Genomic DNA, 14,048 nt, shown 5'->3' with positions numbered 1-14,048 from the left:
AATCTTTTCCCCATCAGCCCCTGACTCCCCTCAAAGCCTCAACTTCATCATATTCTTAACCACCACAAACACAAAGTGGGTCCCTGCACAGAGCACTTTGCTTGTGTCTTTCCGCAGGGCTGCTGCCAGTCTATGAAAAGCTTTCGTGCCCATTAGGAAACGGGGGCTTTGTCAGAGGAGGGGAGTCACAGTAAAGCACCCTTCCTAAACAGCTTGGTGACCGCGAGTCTCGTGGATTCCAATTCCCAGCTGTCCTCCTCAGTCCTGAGCAGGATCAAAGGACGGGCCGGGACATGGCTGCCTGGTCCTGTGCTCACCGCTGCAGTAGGAGTTCCACAGGCCAACAGTCACCAAAGCTCGGGTTTGCAGCGGTCATGAGAAATCCCTGGTTGCCCCGGGCAAGGGAGCTAAGAGGCCTGGCCTGAGAGACGGGCTCTGAACACCTGCTGCACACCTGTTGCACCAGCAGGGCTGTATCCCCAGGGGATAAGGAGTGAGGGTGCTGGGTCTTGCCCTGTCTTGGGATCTCCAGCACCATGCATAGTTTGTAGTATACACAGGGACTCAATCTCAAATGAACTCCATTTTCTCCTGAACAAAGAGAATCTAGGAATTCAAAAGTCCTAGAAGAATAGCCGAACACACCAAGCATTGCTTAGGGGAGTAAATCGGCAGGCTCTGGGGCAGGCCGGCCTGCTTTGGAATGAATCCACTTAGCGCAGGGGCGACAGTCCTGGATTGAGGTTCTAGTCTCAGGCCAGGCACCAACCAGCTAGATGGCTAAATGCGTCCACCACCTCAGTAATACCATTAAACTTCTTACACTTTATGACTTCCTGAGCTCCTCCCATCTACATCTCTCCCCTTCACTGTATGAATTTTTAAATGTTAGCTGTTAGCTCTAAAACTCTCCAGCTGGAAAGCCAGCCTAAGGGGATTCTCAGTCACATAGTAGTATGAATTAGAGGAACAATGTTAAACCTTCAAATCTTATTCCCTGCTAAGATCAGCAAAACATGAAGAAAGGGACGTGTTGATTTGGAGCTGGACTGAAAGAAAGCACTGGGAAATCATGCGAGTGTGGGAACTTACCAGCCTTACTGGCCACAGTGTTGGTGGTCATCAGCAGGGCTGCGTCTCCTCCCTTCTCCCCCAGTGCTCTTCAGACATGGACGGGACACGTGTCTACAGACCTGCCGGGGCTCAGGCCCATTCCAAGTAAGGATTATTGATGGAATTCTTTGATAAAGCCAAAAAAAGAGTCTAGACCTGACTCCACCCGGGAACTGTGCTGTAGGAAGAGAAAGCCGACCTTAGCACAAGCGGATTCCTTCACTGCTTCCATCTCCAGTGGGATGGCGAGGTCCGTGAAGAAAAAGAGCCTGGGAGGGAAAGGCCCAGCAACCACACCTGGGCCTGCAGGAGGGGCCAGGAGAGACTCCCTTTAGGTTCTTTCAAGATTGGCAGAGAAAGAATAGCTTAAGGAGGAAAATCAAAGAGCTGCCTTTGCTGTGCTCTGAGCTCTGAACAGTTCCGTAGGGAAGACTTCCTTGGTAATGCACCTGCACTCTCACAGCCTTACAGCACTCAAGGGCACAGCTGAAGAATCAGTCACATAGACTCCACAGCCTTGACCATCACAGTGGAATCGGATTAACCCTTTATCCTAATTATGTAAGAAGAGGGGGAACTTTTTCCTGCCAAGGGCCATGTGGATATTTACAACATCATTCACAGGCCATACACAATTATCAACTTAGAAATTAGCCTGCCATTTATGGAATTTCTAGTCCTGCCTGTGGTTGCCTTGGCAAGACTGGGCCAGATGATTCTGTGGGCCTTACATGGCCTGTGGACCAGATGTTCTGCATGCCTGCAAGGGAAATAATCATTTTACAATTCTGGGTTAGGGTGAGGGGGTCACCAAAGATCCTGTTTGGTTGTCTTTTGCTCCCCACTAAGTCTGAACTGGTTTAAAGAGCAAGCACTCGGCCAGCGCCGAGGCTCAGTAGGCTAATCCTCTGCCTTGCAGCACCGGCACACCGGGTTCTAGTCCCGGTCGGGGCACCGGATTCTGTCTCGGTTGCCCCTCTTCCAGGCCAGCTCTCTGCTATGGCCAGGGAGTGCGGTGGAGGATGGCCCAAGTGCTTGGGCCCTGCAACCCCATGGGAGACCAGGATAAGCACCTGGCTCCTGCCTTCGGATCAGTGCGGTGCGCCGGCTGCGGCGGCCATTGGAGGGTGAACCAACGGCAAAAAGGAAGACCTTTCTCTCTGTCTCTCTCTCTCACTGTCCACTCTGCCTGTCAAAAAAAAAAAAAAAAAAAAAGCAAGCACTCCAGCCAACTCCTTTTTAGCCTTCACGAAGGCCTTGTTAACTTATGAACAGGTGGAGAGAGGTTGGCAATGCTTATTTCCTACAATTCCATAAAATTGACTTGATGGAGACCTTTCAATAAATTACTATAATTGAAAGTAATCCTCTCTCCAGTTCTATTCATTTATCTAAAATCTATCTTAACAGCAAATAGTTTGTGATTTCCTGAAAGAACACATTTCCTGGCTTGTTTTCTTATTACATTTTAAATGAGTTTGAGTATTGGAGCTGCTCAGACACCACACTAATGTCACACCTCTTCTTAAACTCTGCCACTTCCCAAAAGCTATTTACTGGGTCCAGCCTTGTGGGTAGTGGGTTCAGCCACATCCCATATGGACACTAGTTTGAGTCCAGGCTTCTTCACTCCCAATCCAGCGCCTTGCTAATGTGCCTGGGAAAGCAGTGGAAGATGCTCCAAGTACTTGGGCCCCTGACATTCATGTGAGGGATCCAGAAGAAGCTCCTGGCTCCGGCTGCTTCCTGGTCTTATCCAACCCCTTGTGGCCATTTAGGGAGTGAACCACCGGATGGAAGACCTCTCTTGAGGGGAGAGACAGAGAAAGAAAGATCTTCTATCCATCTACATATCCCTCTACATGTTTCTCCCCTTTAGGAATTTTTGATTGTCTTTTTCTTCCTTTAACTGTTTTCTATTTTGCAGACGCCTCCTGCTTGGGAATCATGAGCATTTATAGTTCAAGGAGAGAAGGCATCCAGTATCCCCGAATCCCAGAATCCCAGTATCCCAGGACCGACGCCTGTCTTTTCAGGTTCCCTTTAGTGCAGGATTCCCCAGGACACACATGTCAAATTCAACAACTGACTGCTGTTGGCACTGCCTTCAAAGGAGGTTCCCCCTCTTGCTCAAGAGGTAAAAGTGAATTAAATGCAGAAGTGGACTCTAATAAACTATTTTCTACATCTTATTCTTTTGAAGAAAAGTTTTAAACATATTTATTCGAGAGGCAGAAAGCCAGAGATGGAGAGTCAGTCCAGGTCTCCCACGTTGGTGACAGGGACTCAAGTATCTGAGCGCTCACCTGCTGCCTCCAAGGTCTGCATTAGCAGGAAGTGGAGTCAGGAGTCAAAGCTGGGTATTGAACCCAGGCCTGCCAATGTGGGACCCTGACCATCTTAGCTAGTGTCTTAACTGCTAGGCTAAATACCACCCCTATAAGTCTTGGTCTTTTAAGCCAAACAGTGACTCATTTGTAAATGACTAGTGTGAACAGGCACTCCATTATGTTTTTGTCTATATCAACAAGCACAATTACAACAATTACTATGACAAAGGTGCAGTCAATGCAACAAAGATATTTTTGCAGTCTTTAGAAAATATGCTTTCTTAATCCAACAATCTTGAAATTGTACAAGGGATCCCAGACTCTCTGTACTACGAAGGACCCTACCCTGCAACTGGAGGGGCTAGTTGAGCCTTTATCACTTTGTCTCCTACTGGGGAGCAATTAGCCTCTTATCCCCTCTCTCTACAAATACAATTATACAAAGGAGTCAGGCAGGAAGGCAAAGGTTGGAGGCAGAGATGCAGGCTGCTGCACTGACTTGCTAATTCCCCTTTTAAGCCAGCAAGCTGAGACTCAGACCTCCCACAGCCCGTTCCATATCAATTAGTGCAGACCCATTACTTAAGGGTGAGGATTCTGAGGTTCTGAAAGACCTTCCTAAAGTCCCAGAAATCTGGGGGGAGAGAGGCGTACCTCTGAGTCCTCATTCTTAATTTAATGATCTTATAGAGTGGATTTCAAATGTAGCCCATGTCCTTAAACCATGTGGAGCCAGTTTTTTCTTTTTTATGATGGAGTTTTATTTTATTGTTGAGGATGTATTTATTGCCATGTTTCTTGGTACTAATTAATAAGTGGCAAAAATCTAATCCATAATCATACTTTTTTCAAGCTCATTCTGGTTTTTTTTTCAAGATTTTTTTAAAAGATTTTATTTATTTATTTGAAAAGCAGAAAGAGAGAGAGACAGAGGCAGAGAGAGAGCTGTCTTCCATTTGCTGGCTCACCTCCCAAATGACTGCATCCTGGCCGATCTGAAGCCAGGAGCCAGGAGCTTCTTCTAGGTCTCCCAAGCAGGTGCAGGGGCCCAAGATTTTGGACCATCTTCAGCTGCTTTCCCAGGCCATAGCAGAGAGCTGGATCTGAAGTGGAGCAGCCAGGACTGGCGCACATATGGGATGCCAGCACTGCAGGTGGCGGCTTTACCTGCTATGCTGCAGTGCCGGCCCCATAATCACATACTTTTAAAAACTCTCAGTGTTTTCAACGTCCTTTGCTGACTTCTCTAGATATTTTAGGTGTACATTTGAGACTTACTCAGCCAACTCAAGTGAAATCTGTGAATCACCCATGAGAACCAGGCCAACAATCGCCCTGCTCATGTTTTCAATATCTGTTTACTGAGCATGCATTTATTCCCCATCACAGTTCACCTGCCTCTAGGAGGAACCATGATCACCCTACAAATTGAACAACGCTTACAGTCCTCCAACTGCCTTGTCTCAACCCAGTTGACAACACCTTCTGCTAGACTCACTTTCCCACAATGAATCATCCAGAGAAATATGATTTCACACTTTGATTTGCTCCAAGCCGCGTAGGTGGAAAGAGGGAAAGAAAGCAAACATTGTTTCATGATAGAAAGCCCACTGGTTTGGCATTCATCAAGGAGTACATACTTTTCTTCTTTAGTATAAGAAGTTTCAGTCCCCTTCTTTTCCAATTCCCTAAGTTATAACCTACCTAGAGAAATGCTAGAACAGATCATGTACACACTCACACTTAAATCAGCCAACAGTTCATAATATTCCAAGCCAGCGGCTTCTTACTGTTCAGAATGTGGTTCTGCACCTCTTATTACACAGAATCTTAGAGGAATGAAGCAAGGGGCCGACGTCATGGCAAACAGCGACACCGGCATCTCTGATTTGAGCCCCAGATGTTCCACTTCTGATTCAGCTCCCTGCTAATGGCCTGGGAAAGCAGTGGAAAATACCTCAAGTGCTTTGGCCCCCTGATACCCAGGTGGGAGCCAAAGACGAAGCTCCTGGCTCCTGGCCAGGCTATTGGGCCATCTGGGGAGTGAACCAGTGTGTGGAAGCTCGCTCTCTCCCTCTCACCTCTCCTCTCTCTCCTTCTCTCTGTAACTCTGCCTTTCAAATAAATAAATAAATCTTAAAATTTCTAAAAAAGTGACGGTTTCAGGCTTGCAGAGCAGAATTTGAGCCTGCTCAATGATGTTTGCACTAAAAACATATTGACTATGTAAGAATTGCCTTATTGCATTACATTTTTTAAAAAAAGGGCATCTTTTAAGAAGAGTTGATTCCTAAGTATAGAATGATGGTTGAGTTATTTCATAGAACCAGTCTTGTTTACAGTTGTGAATGACACATTCCTAAACTAGAATTTGGATACGTAAACCCTGAACCCCAACCTCTCTTTGTTAGCGTTGAGTAGAATCAAGTGATCTTGATTGCAAGAAGCAGAGAATTGAGACAATTATCTAATCATTCAAACCCAAGGAAAAAAACCTTCAGCTTGAATTATCCAGGGAGTGCCCCATTTTTTTTTTCTTTTACTAAACCGCTAAAAGCCCAAGTCTGACAAAAGCCTTTCCTTTTCAAGTTTGTTAAGAATAAAGAATAGAGTCGCCATCAGAATATGTTTTCTGTTTCCCTAGTAGTTTCCAGGTCGCTAACCACATTTTTCCCCACAGGAAACGAATTCGGGAATTCCTCTGAACCTTTCCCAGCTACCTCCAACAGAAAAATTAGCCTAAGCTGCTTAGTGCTTCTCGGTTGCAAATTCTCCATCAGAATAGGAGACAGGTCTGCAAGAGAGGTAAGCACTGTCTTTTGTCCCGAGGGACCAAGGGGCAAAGGAAAAGCACCCCAGCGGAAGGTACAGGATGTTCATCTACAGCTCCATTTTGATGGAGCTGAGCAACTTGGCTTTCAATGTGGGCTATGTGTTCATAGGCTCCTATTCAGAGGATGTGCAAACAGCAGTTAGAAAAACAAGGTACAAAAGGAAATCAAAGAGTACTAGAAGAACGAGGTAAGAGGAAATAGCAGCGGTGCCAGAGCCAGGTGAGGTGGAGAGGTGAGGCTAAAATCCCCCAAAGACAAAAGCGAGACAATCAGTTTCCAGTTAGGCGTCTTTGTTGGTGGGGAACTCCACTGTGTCCTCAACAGCAGGGGACGCCTCCAGGAGTAAGGGATGTAGTCTTCTCTTTTTACCTCCGTAATCCCAGCGAGCAGAGAGGGCCCCTCGGGGCCCAGCAGCTCTGGAATGCAAGGCGTGCCCGGACACAGCACAACCTGAATGGCAGGAGCTCAGGGCCATGTTTGCGCTTGTATTTGCCCAGGCCTCCATCCAGCCAACTAAACTGTAAAAGCCACCCATAAACCCGCTGAGGAACCCAAATACACACACAGCACAAAAGGGAGAATACTACACGATGTCCACAGTCAACGCGGGGTTTAAGCCTCTGGCTTCCCTGGACTTTAAAACAAGAGGCTACGGATGAACATGAGAACGCAATCTGTGAAAACCCATTTAGCCTTGGAATCAGGTTTTGCAGGCCCAAGGCCAGGTTAAGAAAATTTTTTTCAGCAGCCACATTTAGGTATCTAATGCTGAAAGAGAGCGCTCATAGCGCTTTTGTAAACTATAGACCACTTAGATCAGGGGGCAGTATGCTTTCAGTAGAGGGCCAGAGAGTAAATACTGAAGATTCTGAGACCCACAGTTACAGCAGAAGAGAGCCGCAAGAAAACAAAGGAGCACGGTCATGACTTGACGTATAGACACTGACGTTTGAGTTTCACATAATTTTCATGTCATGAATTAACCTTTTATTTTTTATTTATTTATTTATTTTTTTGACAGGCAGAGTGGACAGAGAGAGACAGAGAGAAAGGTCTTCCTTTTGCCGTTGGTTCACCCTCCAATGGCCGCCGCAGCCGGCGCACTGCGGCCGGTGCACCGCGCTGATCCGATGGCAGGAGCCAGGTACTTATCCTGGTCTCCCATGGGGTGCAGGGCCCAAGCACTTGGGCCATCCTCCACTGCACTCCCTGGCCACAGCAGAGAGCTGTCCTGGAAGAGGGGCAACCGGGACAGAATCCGATGCCCCGACCGGGACTAGAACCTGGTGTGCCGGTGCTGCAAGGCGGAGGATTAGCCTAGTGAGCCGAGGCGCTGGCCATGAATTAACCTTTTTGTTGGTTTCTGCCACCAATGCCTTGTGGGCAACGCAGAACAGGCAGCCAGCACTGGGTTTGGCCAGCAGCCACACTTCACAGGCCCCTGACCTAGAGGGCTGGGAGGCTAACATTGCTGCTACCAAGTGAGGCGGTAGAGTTCGGGGAAACGGGCAGCACTGTGGACTTGTATTAACCACATTTCCCGCATCCTGTGATGTTTTGACATCTTAAGTATCTTGCTGGCCAGAGTCTGACTTTCCCAGGGAAAGGTAACTCAGCCAGGTGCTAGGCCCAGGAATATCCTTTTCGTATGCAAACCAACCAGTCCTACAACCTCCCTCTTTATCTGACTCTCACACTCTAAGCCAATACAGAAACTGGCCTAACTCACCCCAGGCCTGGGTACCAGAACCCTAGAGACCGCCTCACAGCCCAGAGCCTGCTGGAAATATTCAAGCTCCCCAGTAAGGAACCGGCTACCTTGCCCTGCTGTGCCCGTCCTGGGACACCTCAATAAAGGCCACACACTTTTTTCTCACCTCTGCTTCTGCTCCCAACCAGCACCGCTGCTTCCCTGGTGCCCTCTGTGGTGTGGTGTGGCCCCCTTGTCTTGGGAAAATGTAGCAGAAAATTTCCCGTGGCACTCTGGGATAACCCCCAGAAATTAACATCTCAGGGGGACAAATGGGACAAGAGAGCCCTGGATTCTAGGCAGGCTCCCAGGACAGCAGCATCAGCAGCCCCTGGACCCCACCCCAAACCTGCAGGACCAAAATCTGCAGGGAAACAAGACCCCAGGTGATTTGCCAGGATGCTGAAGTTGCACCTGCCATGGCGGTGTGGCTTAAAATCTGAGTTCTAGAATCAGAAGGCCTAGTTCCAATCTTTGTGCTTCTCATTAGTCATTTGGCCTTGGACAAATTATTATTTTCTAATTGTCTCTACACCAAAAAAAAAAAAAAAAAAAAAGGCAGATGATGACATAATGTCTGCTAAAACTTAGAGCCTGGCAAATGGTATTTATTAAATATCCACCATTATCCGTCTTTGGAAACTCAATGCCCGTGTACATACCCTGAAAGACTTCCACTCGCTTCCAGGCATGGTCACCTGTTTGGAAGATCTTGCCTATAGTCCACCCACCCAACAACCCGTCCACAAAAGAAAAGACGCCACGAATCCTGACCGCAGAGTGTAAAATGTATTGATGGCTTTTAAGAGGCAACTGGGAGACATCTGAGGCGTGCTGAGATGGCGCACAGCACACAGACATGCTCTGTTTCTGGAAACCATGCCACTAAGTTTTTAAATACATCTCTGTTTTAGACGTGGTGTTTTGTTGTTTCATTAGCACGGATTACTACTCTACAGTTTCTCCTAGAGTAAATAAATAGGATGGCTGTTCGCAGAGCAACCACAGGCTTATTTAGATGTTTAACAAGGGCAACTGTTTCACAATCCAATCAGTCCTTGAGTTAACAAAGAGGTGTTTCCCATTGGTTTTGTTCCCCCCTGCAGTGGGGGGTTGGAGTTAACTTCCCCAGTGTGTTCTTTGTTTATAGGCTTAGTCTCCAGGAGACTGACAAGAAATGAAAAATAACAGTTAAAAAAAATTAAATTGCAATTAGGCCATTATGCTGTGGGTTTTTCCAAGACCTATACAGTCAGATTATTTAAATTTACAAGAAAATGAAATAACAAAAAAAAAAAAAAAAGACTGAAAAATGCCTCTGTAGAACATAGTGGTCCGTTGTAAACAGCTCAGGCAAAATCAACCAGAAAGTCCTCGCTTGCTAAGCAGTCCAACGACAAACTCTGCTGTTTTTTTTTTTTTTCCTAGTGGCTATTTTCCTACCACAGTGTTGAGCTTCATTATTATATTAAATAACTTATATGGGTACAAACGAGTTTGCTAACCAGCAGCCAACTCAAAACCTTGTCGGAGGAGGGGGGAGAGGAACCTCCTACACTGCACACAACACAGGGGGCAAAGTTCGGAGGCAGCATCCAGCCAGTCTGTCCCTCTCTGCCCGAGCTGCTCCAGCTAAGGGTTGGAATCTAAAGTGAGGGTGTTTTCCCCTCCCTCCTCTCCCTTTTTCATTTAAGTTAACAAAGACACATGGGCTTCCTAAGAGCCAGCACTTAGCTGAGTAAGTCCCATTAGCAGCAAATGTTCAACCAAAAAAAAAAAAAAAAAAAAAAAAAAACAAACACAGACAAAAGCGAACTGGATCCAGGTGCAGCGCTGTGATTCACATGGAAATTCCAGGAGATGAATCATGTGCAGAGCCAGGATCTTTGGGGAGAAGCCTTCCTCAAGTGTCTTCCGTGAACACGGCAGCCGCACACAATCGGCGTGGACCTGTCGGCCGTGGGTGATCAGTTCCCCATCTGCTCGCCAGTGAACGCGCTTGCCTGGCCGAGTGCGGCACTTGGAGGACTGTGCAGTTTTCCTGATTCTTTTTTTTTGTAGAATGTGACATCAGAAAACAAAGGCCAGCCCCTCGGCAATCTGCACGGTGTGTGTTGTGTGTGTCGGCGGCAGCAGCAGCAGCAGCAGCAGCAATGAGCTCCCGTATGTTAAACTCTGCCTAGGAGGCTGGACCTGCGAACACAGAAGACAGTCCTGAGAAGAGGCGGACGACCTGAAGTTGGATTAAAATAAAATGCCTTGCCTGCTAGTCATTTTATCTTTCCTGTTTTAAGTTTGATTTTCCATGGTTAAAATGGGGGTAGGGATGGGGGGAGAGTCAAGCTTTGAAGTCCTACTGGCTCTTTTAGGTCCCTGAAACCACACAGCTATTAGTGAGGATGGCCAAAGCCCTGTGTACAGATACATCTGTAAGTTGAGTGGTCTTATTTATATTAAAACAAAAATGATTTGCAAAGCTTTCCGTTATGCACTGGTTTGAAGGCAGAAGTGTTTATTTAGAAGAGAGAAGCCTCTTTCACCTTCCAGCTTCCATGACCACTGGGAGCATTTAAGTAGTAGGTGACAAGAAAGGTGTGTGCCCTCAAAGGTGTATGTCACTGCCACTGATATATGTACGGGCCTGCAATGAATGGCTCCAGGGACAACAGGAAGCGTCTGTGTAGAAATACCTGCTTGTCTTCAAATCTGATATACTGACAAATTTCCAGGTAGCTACTATCATTCCAGAATACTAAGTAGCCACGTGACATTCATGCAGTTGCCGGTTGCTATGCCTTGGTCAACACCTGCAGTCACCGATCCCACAGCAGTGCAGGAGCAGGGGCTGGAGAGCAATGGGGCACAAGACAGAGTGTGCAGGGCTGGGGAAGGGGCCGCTGCTGGCCCTGAACAGGCTTCCATGGCAGCAGGGAACAGAACCACACACACGGCACCAACCGACAGGTGGCTGCTAAAAAGAGAGGAAGCTGCTTTCGCACAGCTGCGCTCAGCGGGGAGGTGGACCAAGGAGTAGAGAGGCGTGGACAAGACAGTGCCTGGCTACAGTGTAGACACAGAGGAGAGCTTGTAGTTCAAGTCTCCTCAAATCCAACTTTCACACGGAAACGAGTCCTTCAGTGTTGCGTCAATCTTTCCTCATATGTCACTCAGTGCTTTGTGCCACTGCTTGTCCCTCAACCAGTCCTTCCCAGAAGCAAGTGAGTTAACTGCAGAGCGATTCATGGATTTGGGATGGAATTTAAGCTAGGGCGCCCTCTTTTTCACCTCACATTTCTAAATTCTCCACGGAATTCTTTGGTAACATTTCAACCAGCCAACTGTCATATGTTATTGTACACTGTGTACATATACAGCACACGGAGAAACAGTAAGAAATTATAAAATTCAATCTTTAACTTTTACTATCAAGCCTCTGACATGCTAATCTCTGCACCCTAACCACTGATCAACAGGAAACTGTCATAGAATAGTAATGTCTGAAAAATAACTGGAGGCCAGTGCTGTGTTGGTGTGGGGTTAAACTGCCACATGGGACATCAGCATCCCCTGGCTACTCTGCTTCCAATACAGCTCCCTGCTAATGTGCTTGGGAAGGTAGCACAACAGATGATGGCCCAAGTACTCTAGCCCCAACACTCATGTGGGAGACCTAGATGGAGTTCCTGGGCTCCTGGCTTCAGCTGGGCCCAGCCCTGGTTGTTGTAGCCATTTGGGGAGTGGTTGGAGGAGCTCTCGCTTGCTCTCTCTCTCTCTCTCTCAATACCTCTCTGTTGCTCTGCCTTTCAAATAAGTAAGTAAAAAAACTCTATAAATTAAAAAAATAACTGGGGCCACTGCCGTGGCTCACTTGGTTAATCCTCCGCCTGCGGCGCCGGCATCCCATATGGGCGCCGGTTCTAGTCCTGGCTGCTCCTCTTCCAGTCCAGCTCTCTGCTGTGGCCCGGGAAGGCAGTGGAGGATGGCCCAAGTGCTTGGGCCCTGCACCCGCATGGGAGACCAGGAGGAAGCACCTGGCTCCTGGCTTCGGATCGGTGCAGTGCCAGCCGTGGTGGCCATTTGGGGGGTGAACCAACAGAAGGAAGACCTTTCTCTCTGTCTCTCTCTCTCACTATATAACTCTGCCTGTCAAAAAAAAAAAAAAAAAACACCAAACTGTAGGTAGGTCTGGCTTATTTTAATATGTCTCGAGACCACAGGTAACAGGGATGCCAGGTGTCAATTATGCATACCAATTTACGTGCTCACCAATGTTTTAAACAACTATAAGGAAAGTAAAAATATCTAAGTTATCCCAAGGGCCTCAAAAAATAGAAAGGAAGGATAAAAAAGCAGAAATATAGGATAAAAAAGGCTAGAGTCATCTTAAAAGGATAACTTGAGGGGTCGGCGCTGGGGCACAGTACGCTAAGCTTCTGCCTGCGGTGCCAGCATCCCTGTTGCTCTACTTCTGATCCAGCTCTCTGCTATGGCCTGGGAAAGCAGTAGAAGATGGCCCCAGTCCTTGGGCCCCTGCACCTGCGTGGGGGACCTGGGGATGCTCCTGGCTCCTGGCTTCGGATCGCATTGGCTCAGCTCCGGCTGTGGCGGCCTTTTGGGAGTGCACCAATGGATGGAAGACCTTTCTCTCTGTCTCTCCCTCTTTCTGTCTGTAGCTATGTTTCTCAAGAAAATAAATAAACCTTTAAAAAAATGGATAATTTAAAAAAGACTAATTCCCAAATCTTTTATCCAGCAAGATGCTTACTCTGAGGTTCATGTTTGTACATGAAAATTTAAGAGAGTGAAGCAAATGTCTTTCAATACAAAATGTTGTTCCCCTGGCTGGCACATAATTGTAAAAAAAAAAAAAAATAGGTTTGAGCACCAGCTAAGTGAGCCTGTTATATTCTCACAACTGCAAGCCTTGACTGTACCTTCTGTCTGTGGATACAAGACACATCTCCAGCCCTTACCCATCAGAATGACCTGTTCTAATAAGCAAAGTAATTCCAACACGTGTGTCCCTCACCTCATCCTTCCTCCCTGAGAGGTACCAAGAAAGAGGCCTAAAATATCCTTTGAAACAAACTAGACCTCACAAAACCAAGTACGTGAATATCTTAGCCATCCTGGCTCTAACATCAAGTATAATGAAGACTCCGAAATGATGCCAGGACCACAACAGGTAGAAAAGAAAATAAGCCTAGCAATTCCAGAACAAGAAGGTGCACATTCCCAGAGTTTACTGGTAGAAAAACAATGATAGCAACCTCGATTTTGTATACTGTATCCTGGACTGATTTGTTAAAGCACCTCAAATGCTTACAATGCACAGTTACTTATCCGAGATCCGTCTACAAATACTAACCGAATAGCAAAGCTTTCAAATTTGAAAAAACTCCAGATTAGTTTACAAGTCCAAACTCTCCTTCAAACCAGTGAGTACTGAGATCTGGTTGGTAAGTGACACACCCAACTTTATCAAGTCAGCTGTACTTAGTTCTGTTTTATCACAAGGCAAATAAAATTTTAGTGTTTGAAGAACCCTTCAGAAATAAGGGCTGAACTTTGGATCTTTTCGACAAATAGAATTGGTGCTTTCTTTCAACTATAGCAAGGGATAATTTCAGTTCCTCATTCCATTTCAAAATGGGAGAGGGTTACAAGAACAATATCATCATTCATCTGCAAGTGCAAAAATCAAGCACAACAAAACAAAGAAAGGCAATAAAACTGAATGATGGTAACGAGAACTACAGGCCACAGAGATGTGGGTAACAGGATACACGGTGTAGAGGACTTGGGGCAGTAGGCAGGGACTTCCCGCACAAAGCACACAGCTTTCTTCAAATAAACGGTCATTTCCTGTAGAGCAGCACAACAATGAGAAGCAAGGAGACCCACCTTAAAGACTTCCATCTGTCTTTCTCTACATGGTTTTCAGGGCCTTCACTCTCATAAGAAGCCAGGTAGAGCGCTACAATCAACATGAAGAAAGAGTGCATCACCACTGTGCCTTGT

General features: G+C 46.7%; 1 protein-coding gene across 3 annotated transcripts in view; it reads right to left on the bottom strand.

Annotated features, from left to right (window-relative positions):
- RASGEF1B (RasGEF domain family member 1B) overlaps window positions 1–14,048 on the bottom strand; it is a 653,322-nt gene that overhangs the window by 29,873 nt on the left and 609,401 nt on the right. For 2 of the 3 annotated variants that reach the window (XM_051820184.2, XM_002717085.5), the window contains 2 exons: window positions 13,932–14,004; window positions 8,795–10,220 (listed from right to left, as the gene is read on the bottom strand). In XM_051820184.2, coding sequence (XP_051676144.1) covers window positions 10,196–10,220; window positions 13,932–14,004 — 98 coding nt within the window. In that variant the 3' untranslated portion in view covers window positions 8,795–10,195. Of the gene's footprint in view, window positions 1–8,794; window positions 10,221–13,931; window positions 14,005–14,048 lie in introns of those variants that run through there. The other variant, XM_070047975.1, reaches the window with a different exon arrangement.

Source organism: Oryctolagus cuniculus, chromosome 8, assembly GCF_964237555.1.
Source record: "Oryctolagus cuniculus chromosome 8, mOryCun1.1, whole genome shotgun sequence".
Lineage (NCBI taxonomy): Eukaryota > Metazoa > Chordata > Mammalia > Lagomorpha > Leporidae > Oryctolagus > Oryctolagus cuniculus.
This window is presented reverse-complemented; position numbering and strand designations above follow the sequence as displayed.